The 10,986-nt window shown below is 36.6% G+C and overlaps 2 protein-coding genes across 3 annotated transcripts in view; both read right to left on the reverse strand.

Moving 5' to 3' along the window:
* Positions 1-519, reverse strand: part of LOC107705388 (tandem C2 domains nuclear protein-like) — a 10,204-nt gene extending 9,685 nt beyond the window's left edge. The window contains exon 1 of the mRNA XM_016508654.1: positions 507-519. The gene's annotated coding sequence lies outside the window, so the exon portion shown is untranslated. The remainder of the gene's footprint in view (positions 1-506) is intronic.
* A 791-nt stretch (positions 520-1,310) lies between these two features.
* LOC107705389 (fibulin-5-like) overlaps positions 1,311-10,986 on the reverse strand; it is a 13,274-nt gene continuing 3,598 nt past the window's right edge. For both annotated transcript variants that reach the window (XM_016508655.1, XM_016508656.1), the window contains exons 6-12: positions 5,020-5,142; positions 4,069-4,185; positions 3,857-3,973; positions 3,569-3,691; positions 2,877-3,003; positions 2,570-2,765; positions 1,311-1,723 (exon numbers count right to left, since the gene is read on the reverse strand). In XM_016508655.1, coding sequence (XP_016364141.1) covers positions 1,562-1,723; positions 2,570-2,765; positions 2,877-3,003; positions 3,569-3,691; positions 3,857-3,973; positions 4,069-4,185; positions 5,020-5,142 — 965 coding nt within the window. In that variant the 3' untranslated portion in view covers positions 1,311-1,561. The remainder of the gene's footprint in view (positions 1,724-2,569; positions 2,766-2,876; positions 3,004-3,568; positions 3,692-3,856; positions 3,974-4,068; positions 4,186-5,019; positions 5,143-10,986) is intronic.

A 10,986-nucleotide genomic window follows, 5' to 3' on the forward strand; every position in this document is an offset into this window, starting at 1 on the left:
AAGTTATTTCAGAGGTATTGCAAGTATTACATATATACAACAATAATAAAATATTGACATAAAAAAGGAAATTTACTTTTGGTACTTAAGTACTTTTAAAAGCAAGTACTTCTGTACTTTTACTTAAGTAAAAATCTGTCTTTACAACTTTCACTTGTAATGGAGTAATATTTGACCAGCAGTATCTGTACTTTCACTCAAGTAACGTAATAAGAGTTGTGTACTTTGTCCGCCTCTGGGGATAACGTTACAATAAAACATTACAATCTACACATCAAAGACGTCTAAAAATTGATGATTGAGGCAATTGATGAATGATTAAGGCATTAACAACAACAAAAAGCCGAGGCATAAAAGTGCCCGCAGTAGCCCAAATTTGCTGCAGAAAAACATAAAGCCTAACTATATAGGATACATAATACGGTAATAATTTTTTTTAACAATCAAGATTAACCGCGTTTTTCCTTTTTGACAAAGAATATGTTTGTGTATAAGGTTGTACGTACTTGTGCTGCTGTCGACGAGGAGATAAATCTCTTAGTTCTCGAGTGCTGCAGGTGCTTCTGAAGCAAGCCTCCAGTGAACGGCAAAACTTCTGCCTACGGCTGGGTCCTAGTGTCCGCCGGTCCCTAACAACACTGCTCAGGGAAAATACCACACTGTCTCTTTTTGATCACTGTGACACAAACGAAAGTTTACACTCCCACACAGTCAGGCATATTATGTATATTGATTCTTCAAATCTTCAAAACCTCGTCGTCTTATTTTATCAAATGCCAAAACTTTCTAGGAATAAATCTAAATTTGCTAATAGTAAACACAAACCAACAAAAGTTCAGGTCATCAAATTTGTATTTATTGATTGACCAGGCTCTCTTTACCCGTCAAACAAAAACAGATACACAGAGGAAATTCTGCACAGATGCAATAAGAAATTCTGAGCCAAAATACTTTTTTTTAGTCTTCCCTGGGAAACAGGTACTGAAGGTGCACTGCAGACTCCTGTCAGAGATATTTAGAACATTTTCAAAAACGTGATTTTGTAGCACGTGCAAGCCTGGCAGCTCTCTCACTGCTTGGGGTCATCAAAGGTCAAGAACAAATGAAAGCGGCGATCAAATACTCACATTCACAGTGAGAAAATGTGACACAGGTACCACTAAAAGTAGAAAAACAAATCCAGCTTTACAACAAGAAAAAAACAAGACACTTAAGGATCTGCAATTGTGGCAAGAAAAAGCACAATGGGAAATGTAGAACAAACAAGAAAAAACACAACATAAATATTCTTCTGTGTACTGGTACATGCGTGTGACTGCAGATGACAATGACAGCCAGGCAGCCTAATGAAAAACCTGCATTATGAAATATCAAACATCAGCACAAGCTCCGCCCACTACAGAGCAGACAGAGAAGGTGAAGACCACATGAGAGTCCAGATCCACAGAACAAACAAAATGAAGAAATGCAGCTGCCTGACGGGTAGTGCAATAACAGGAAGTCCAAGATAGAGGTATGGGGCCATGAAGAGGTGAGAGGTCAGAGGTTCATTTGTAAAGCCTCAGAATGGATGTTCAGAGACAAATACTGTGAGGCGGATTATTGAACTGCCACGGAAGTTGATGACGTTGTTAACCGTAACCATCTCTAGATCTAGAACGATGGTCTTCGGTCCTTTAATGGGCCGGGCCAGAACCAAAGTTGCACTGATATTACTGGTTTGCTGTGGAAAAAAAGGGAAAGAATGTTTTCATATTTTTTAAATTCGTTCCAAGTCTGTCACTCTTTCTCTTCAGAGTTGAAACACTGCTTGCCCACATGGACAAATTATATGAAAACAAACCCTTTCAACAATTTCAACTGATATTTGATTAGCTAAGGGACTCCTAGGACCCATAAAGATTTTGTGGTTTGGCTCCAGAGTAATTTTACCAGGCTCACAGAAATCCTACAGCTCCCTCTAGTGGTCACCTTTATATATAAACTAACATTAAAAAGTATGCGGTCTGTAAGATGTTTTAATCGTTTTTGAAAGACGTCTCTTATACTCACCATGGCTGCATTTATTTGATAAAAAAATACAGTAATATTGTAAAATATTATTAAAATTAAAATAAGTAATAAATCATTTTAAAATGTAATTTATTCTTGTGATGGCAAAGCTGAATTTTTACTTCAGTCTTCAGTGTCACATGATCCTTCGGAAATCATTCTAATATGCTGATTTGCTGCTCAAGAAACATTTTTTATTATTCTTCTTATTATCTTATTATTATTAATTTGGTGCTCAATAAACATTTCTTACTATTTTAATTTAAAACAGTTGTTTAATATTTTCATGGAAAGTGTGATCCATATTTTTTTCAGGATTCTTCAAAAGAACAGCATTTATTTAAAATAGAAATATTTTGGAACATTATAATTGACTTTATTATCACTTTTGATCAAATGAATGCATCCTGAATAAAAGTATTAATTTCTTTAAAAAAAAATGTTGACCACAAACTTTTGAACAGTAATGAAAGTGTTTTACAACAGGCATCAGTTATACAAACAGAAGCCCATTTACCCGCATGTAAAACTCTCGCCCCTCGTTGCCAGACTTGATCTGAAAGATGTAAAATGCTCCAGGGTAACGTGTGGTGGCCTGCATTTGAAATATATCGGCAGGAACACTGCGGCCAGAAGACAAATCCATATGCCTGTACAGAATAGTGAAGGGTTGTTCCCGACAAGCGGGATTCTCGGCAGAGCACATGCACTGACTGAGAGAGAAAGAGAGAAGTATATTCAGAACATGCTGCAACTGTTCAACAAAACGTCAAATGACTGACTAAAGCAAACAGGTTTTCTTTTGTCAGCATTCATGAACTCACTTGTCACTGAGCTCTATGAAAGGTGGATCACATCTAAGAGGGTCCAGACATGTGTAACCTCCCTGGAAATTGAAACACACTTGTGCTGTTGTACAGGTGTTGTTTCCAGACTCACATTCATTGAGGTCTTGAAAATCAAACACACAACAGACAGAAGTCAGGTTATCAATATCATCATGATCATTAACAGCAGCAACAATAACTACAACGTCAAGGAAGCTAAATGGTGCAGCAGATATGAAATAGCTACTCTTGTGTTCAAAAAAATTCTGTAAATGGCTAATGCCAATAGCAAATGAACTGAGAAAATGACAATAAATATTTCTTACTCGCTATGAAACTTCCTTTTTGATTTACATTTTTTTAAAAGTCTCTCTCTCTATACATACATACATAATTATCACTATATACTCATAATGCATATTATGCATACTGAAGGCAAATGATGCAAGTCATTGCTATTAGCATCATATACAACACAAAACGGGTTGTCTCTCTGAAAAACTGCACTTGACACAAAAATGTGAAGACATATTTTTGTTTTAGTGGTTTAATTTGAGAAATATTCCACATGTGTGTCACAACAAGGAGAAATGCAACTACGAACACTTAGAAAAACATTTATAACAAAATATAAATGATTCAACAAAATCACATTGAAAGAAGCACACAAAATAAAAATGTAGAGATACCTTCACAGCTCCTTCCATCCTCATACACGTAATATCCAGGCGGACAAATGCAGGAGAATGATCCTGGCGTGTTCACACACGTGTGCTGACAAAGGAAGTCTGAGAAACTGCACTCGTCCAGATCTAAGGATGGGTAATGATAAAGACAGACACATCACACACTATCAATGCACACAGTCACACATACAAAATCAAGCAACACACATCTTAAACCTCTCTCTAAAAGCTCTAAATTGTTGGTCCCCTGTCTCTCTCTATTCTTATCGTCTCTTCTCCTCCTCTTATTACCATTGCAGGTGGTCCCATCAGAGGCGAGCTCGAAGCCCTCATCACAGGTGCACATGAATGAGCCGTATGTGTTCAAACAGCCGTGAGAGCATGGGTTTGTCTCACACTCATCCACATCTGGCGAGGCAGTAAGAGGAAGAAGATGGCAGATGTCAAGATTTTCAGTAAACTCTCAAACTAAACAATAATGATGTTCCTGTGTATGTGTGCACCTTGGCATGTCCTGCTATCAGCATTAAGAAGGAATCCAGGGCTACAGGAGCAGGAATATGAGCCAGGGACATTAGCGCACAGCTGCTGGCAGTAACCATAGCGACACTCATCAATGTCTAAAGAAAGGCGAGTTAGAGAGCACTAAATACGCAAACAGTAGTCACAACTGAATTAAGACATTGTTTGGTGTCAAATAAGACTGGATTATTTCATTATTTAAACATCAAACAAGCAAAGTAACAATTTGAATGGTCATATAATTGAACCTTTGAACAAACATTAACTGGATTTTAATTTACACTACTGTTCAAAAGTTTGGGGTCGGTAAGAATTTTTATGTTTTTACAAGAAGTCTCTTACGCTCACCAAGGCTGCATTTATTTGATCAAAAATACAGTAAAAGCAGTAATATTGTGAAATATGATTAAAATTGAAAATAAATTTTTCTATTTTAGTGTACATTAAAATGTAAGTTATTCCTGTGATAGCAAAGCTGAATTTTCAGCAGCCATAACTCCAGTCTTCAGTGTCACATGATCCTGCAGAAATCATCCTAATATGCTGATTTAGTGCTCATGAAACATTTCTTATAATTATTAATGTTTAAAACAGTTGTGCTGTTTAATATTTTTTGTAGAAATCATGATGCCCTTTTTAGGATTCTGTGAGGGGGAAAAAAAGATCAAAAGAACAACATTAATTTGAAATAGAAATCTTTTGTAACTTTACTGTCACTTTTGATTAGTTTTATACATCCTTGCTGAATTATATAATATTAGTTATTTTAACAAAATCTTACTTACCCCAATGTTTTGAACGGAAGTGTACTTTAACATAACGAAAACTGCTTTATTAAAGGATTTACCGTGTACATGTTGTGTCACATGTAGACATCACAAATTAAAGCATGTAACATCAAACTATCCATTCATAATGTCTGTAAATCTTACCTTGGCACTGTCCACCCACCAGCCAGTAGCCCTCAGTACATGAGCAGGTATATCCACCGGCTGTATTTATACACACCTGAGTCGGGTTACACTGGTGTGACTCTGCCTCACATTCGTCAACATCTAAAAAAAATTTAAGATAGCCACAGTCAGCTCCCACTTGTGCATTTCCCACCACTATCCACTTTAGAAACTCACCTAAAACAATTCATCTTGATGTATGTAACTTCACAACACTTAAATGTTTCATTATCATCAGAATACTGATACAGAATACTTCATCTGTCCCACTGATAGCTTGCCCTCTGTGGACAGATGTTCTTTACTTTAAGCTTAGCAGGTCTGTTACACCTCGAACTCCATCCTGACCTCATAAATCTTACCTTACTATCACATCTTACACAAATAGCTAGTCTTACACAACGCATTTCCAAAACTGGAGTTCATATCTCTCTGTTCCACTCTCGCTCACACATTATCAGCACAATTCCTTATGAGGGCATCATATGCTTTAAAAATACCCGAAAAAGCACCCTTGGTTCTCAGACCATGAAGTCACATGTTTTAAAAGTAAGCAAATGTTACTATGAAAGTGATGAGGGCGTGATGGATTTGGGGGGGTTGGGGACCGTGTGAAAGCCAGATAATTAGTTTCTTTTGGTTAAAGCTGCCAACAGTCCCACGGTTACTATATGGGTAGAGTGATGCAATGGGTCCTGGCAAACCAAGCTGAAATTCCATAATAATAAGTTACTTGTGCACTTTAAAATTACCCATTCACTTGCATTTGGCATTTCAATGAAAGCATCTGACTGTACAGTATAATCGCAAAGGTAGTCACCTGCTTTGCATTACACCTGCCTGGAATTGAACTTTTGTGTTAGCAGCTCAGATCCTTAACTATTATAGACATCACAAAGCATTATTATGAGGTGGAATCATTACAGCCAGGTCTGATAGCAGAGATGCGGCCACATGAGGCTCAGCTGGGCCCCGGAGAGTGAAGGAGAGCATCTGGATTACATGTGTACTATCACACACGTCTGATCTGAGGTGAAAGGATCTGGAGCATTCTATGAATGCCAGCATTTTGGAGATCAGATCTGATCCAGAGACTGTGCAGTAAATTTTGCACAAGATTTAAATGAGGGTCAGAGGAAAGACATGGTGTGTAAATGAAAGAGAGGGAAACGTGTCTGCATGCAAAAGAGGAAGAGAGATCAATGATATAAAATGTTGACGGGTGATATCATTCATGTGGTCAGAATCATGATTTTTACTAGACTTTTAACAAGTTTACTACGGTACAATTCATTAAATTTAACAAGAGGCCCACAAACCAGATGTTGCTGAGGTCATTAAATCTAATCTTCACATCAGAGATATTCAATCCCTTAAAAGTAAGCCCAGACGAAATCTAAAGACTTTACTCATATTTGGAAAATCTGCAATTCTGTGAAATGGATTTACACAAGGTAAATGTGTTAAACTGCGCTCATAACGTTCTAATTGCTAGCTGAAAGCAAAATCCACAAACAAATACGCAAGAGGATGGGGAATTTATATGAATGACGGGTATTATAATTCATACTCACACAACATGCTTGTCTTATTAAGGCAAAACAATTCATCAATCAAAAGAGACATATGCAAGACTAAACTTTTCAGGCATGGAAAACGTGTAGATGATTAATATGAACAAACAGGTTGAGGTCAATCCAGGACCCAAGAATCTGGCACCAACTCAAAACTCTTGCTTCTATACGCACATCTTCATTCTAGAGATTTAATGTCCGAGATCTGTTGCCAAACACTGACTGTTAAAATTATATCAAAGGCATTTACAGTCCACCACTGCAATAGTTCAAGCAGGCCGGTCAAGCAACACTTCACACAGCCCATGTGAATTAGCTGGAATCATTATACTAACGTGAGGTGTACAGTGAGCCAGGGTAGCAATTATGTTTAGTGTGGAATGTCTAGTGCAGCCACAAGGAGAGTCTAATTTGAAAGTGAAATACAGTAAAACAATAGCGAAAAGTACAATAAGCAATCACATTTTCCTTATCTGAAAAATCTGAAATATCTCCAGCAACTCTTAGGAGCTGCTCAACTCTTTCAGCTTGTTCTACACCATCCTACACTGACTTTGCACAGAAAATACAAAATGCATGGTTGATACAAAAAAAAAAAAAACTCTTTATTTGCTACTATTCAAAATTTAGGGTCATGTAGATTTTTTTTTTTTTTTTTTGCAAGAAATTAATACATCTTTTTAATGAGGATTACTTGAATTGATCAAAAGTTACAACAAAGACATTTAAAATGACTTAATTTTTTTTATAAAGATTTCTATTTCAAATGAATGCATTCATTATACAATCCTGGAGAAAAAAAAAACGATATCAGGTTTTCCATAAAAATATTAAGCAGCACAACTTTTTTCAGAGTAATACCTGCTAAGAATTCAGCTTTGCCACCACAGGAATAAATTACAACTTTAAATCTACAAAAATACTGAAAATTGATTTCATAATATTACTGTTTTTACTGTATGTTGATCATATAAATGCACAAGAGACTTCTTTCAAAAACATAAAAAAAACTTACCAACCCCAAACTTATGAATGCTAGTGTACTGTATATTTTTTTAAAAATAGCATTACATATAAATTTCAATGACTCAGAAATAATACTGACATCATACCTCAATTTCCAGACGTCCCACTAAGCTAGAGCACATTAATTAGTCTGCGGTACTAGAGCCACTCCACATTTGCTGACAGACACCAGTTACAGTCCTACAGTCTGAGTAGGCAAGTTTCAACTTGACAAATCAAATAATTTTGGACATTTTTCAAGTTCCCACCCAGAATAAGATAATTTAAGCTCTTGAATTTTGGATTTTATGCAAAGCATCCACATTCCTGAATCACAAGTGAGCTTTAAATCTTCTTTTCTCAAGTTTCTCCTGAACTGAACTGTCTTTCAGAGGTTTGCATGGATTTTAGAAGTGCCTATAAGCTTTACTGAGGCTAAACACAGGATTGATGGGATTTATGATGGCACATTTCAGGCACTGACTGGGTTGACTGTTTTAGTCCTTCAAGCCTTAGCACCACTGGCAAGAAGAGGGCATTCCCTGGCTTTTACAAACACACACGCTAACATTAAGATGAATGATGTTATGGTGTAACACTACGTACTTCCTGTACGATTTCTGTTCCATAACAGCATCCCTTAACATAAATAACAAACACACTGTACAAAGAACACAAATTGCGCAGCTGCTCAATGACAGATCTCATTCAACAACCACTGACTTCATGTTTGGCACGAGCAACCACAGATGCTGAGATCACAATGGTTTGTCTTTACGAAATGCTGTTGTACTGAATGTCTCAGTGGCTCTATAAGACCATTATCTGTGTCCAAAATTTAACACAGCACACAACATTCATCTTCATTACTCAGTCCAAGTTTTTCCCAGGTCAGGACATGTGCATATCCGCATAAGCGCATTCATGAGCATATCTGTGCGTGTATCTTCTTTATAACATGACTGTCTTGGGCTTAAAAGGTAACAAATCTATCATTTTGTGATTCTGCAGAGGAGCAAGAGAGGACTGGAGAATGCATTAACTGCAAAGGCTGGCACCAATTCGAGACAAATCCGCAGACCATATCGAAAAATACAGCAAGCAGTCATTTGTGCTACCATTTATCATATGGCACGTGAAATAGGTCACCACGCTGACACGCGTAAAGACTCCGACAGCACAATATATAACACCTATCTAGATGAAAGCAATAAATCCCAGGAGATATCCCAGACACCACATTCAGCTCAACAGTTTCAACAGAAGCAGATCACATAGAGTCAGTTACAAACTGATGATTTACGACGGTGAATAAGACACTCTAAAACAGTCTCGTTGAATTGTAAAGTTGGATCCCAGTAAGCAGGGCTAAATGCCAGTTCCTGTGTGTCTTCCTGCCTCTTCACAAGATGTAGTTTGTTCTGAGGTTCCACAGTATTTTGTGGTTCCACACTAATGACTGATCCAGTCCAAATTACGAGATTCATTCTGCTGAAGTCTTTAAGATGCCAATCAGCCCACCGCAGCCATTACTAAATTACAGTCCAGCACAGAACTGGGTCTTTGCCTCATTTCAGAGCGAGAAGACCCATGGACCATTGCAGAAAATGAAGTAAACATAAGCCCACAACCTGATGTGACCCAGAGTTAACCATGTCTCAAAGAGTCTTATTCTTAGCTTGAGTTATTTATTATAAAAAAATGGCTTTACATATGCCAGAATGTATGAAGTTCTTCTTGTGCACTACACTTGGATTTGGTACTCTATCATGTATCACATATTCTTTTAAAGCACTATGACAGAGCATGATAATGTTTAAAACTTAATTATCTGTTATTTTATTTAGTTAATAATCCAATAGTGACTCGTGTCTATTCAAATTGTCACTAAGGTCTTCTTGTAGTCTTTAAGATGCCACTCAGCCCACCGCAGCCATTACTAAATTACAGTCCAGCACAGAACTGGGTCTTTGCCTCATTTCAGAGCGAGAAGACCCATGGACCATTGCAGAAAATGAAGTAAACATAAGCCCACAACCTGATGTGACCCAGAGTTAACCATGTCTCAAAGAGTCTTATTCTTAGCTTGAGTTATTTATTATAAAAAAATGGCTTTACATATGCCAGAATGTATGAAGTTCTTCTTGTGCACTACACTTGGATTTGGTACTCTATCATGTATCACATATTCTTTTAAAGCACTATGACAGAGCATGATAATGTTTAAAACTTAATTATCTGTTATTTTATTTAGTTAATAATCCAATAGTGACTCGTGTCTATTCAAATTGTCACTAAGGTCTTCTTGTTCATCAGATAGTAGAACGTATTCAGTGACTAGTTTTTGTTCTGTTAGTCATAAATTTAACTTGATCTCAATTTCATTCTGACATATAAGCACACTTGTATGCAAAAGTTGCTGAATAAACATCTACAACTAAAGTTAATCTAATAAGCACATTTGGCATTAGTTGACATATTGTTACAGTGGCTGTAGTAATATATGGTAAAATATTATTAACATATATTGTCATTTACAATACCAGCCAATTTACAAAGTCAGCAACACATGACTAACTGAATGAAGTTATGTTTCTCAAGATTTAAAAACCTTTTAAATGCAAATTAAATTAAGTCATAAATTAAATTTTTGAAGATATATTGTGCATGCATATATATTTATTTACAAAAATAGAATAAATTTTTTTAAATGGTTGACCTGGTCTGGATGGTAAACTAAAAGCAGTCAAGATCATTATTTGGTGGGCCAGGCACACTAAGACCGCCTGACAAGCCAGGAATGTGTATCAAATCTTCTGGATTTGAACTAACAACCTTTCAAGTGCCAACTTTAAAGGGATAGTTCACCCAAAAATGAAAATTTGATGTTTAGCTGCTTACTTCTTCTTTTTTGTTATCGGTACCTATGACGCGCCTGAAACTTAAGGGGGATCGTGCTTTTTCGGTGGCAGCACCAAAGCTGTGGAACAATTTACCATTGTATATAAGATCAGCCTCCTCTTTTCAGGTTTTTAAATCTTCACTTAAGACTTATCTTTTTGAAACGGCTTATGGTCTGGAGTAAATGCTGTCAAATATTTTGATAATGTGTGATGTTATCTTTGTCATAATTTGTGATTTGTTTTATATGGTTAGTTGTTTTATGTATTAAATTTTTTAATTTTGTACAGCACTTTGGTCGACACTGTCGTTATTAAATGTGCTATATAAATCAATAAAACTAAACTAACTAAACTAAGATCTGTGTGAAGGTGGGGGCCAGTTGGTCAGTGCAGACTTTTAAAAGGGGCAGGTGAAACACCGTCTGGGCCTGAAGCTTTCTTAGATTTCTGCTTCCTGAAGACCC

Source organism: Sinocyclocheilus rhinocerous, unplaced genomic scaffold (genome assembly GCF_001515625.1).
Source record: "Sinocyclocheilus rhinocerous isolate Xijiao unplaced genomic scaffold, SAMN03320098_v1.1 scaffold564, whole genome shotgun sequence".
Classification (NCBI taxonomy): domain Eukaryota; kingdom Metazoa; phylum Chordata; class Actinopteri; order Cypriniformes; family Cyprinidae; genus Sinocyclocheilus; species Sinocyclocheilus rhinocerous.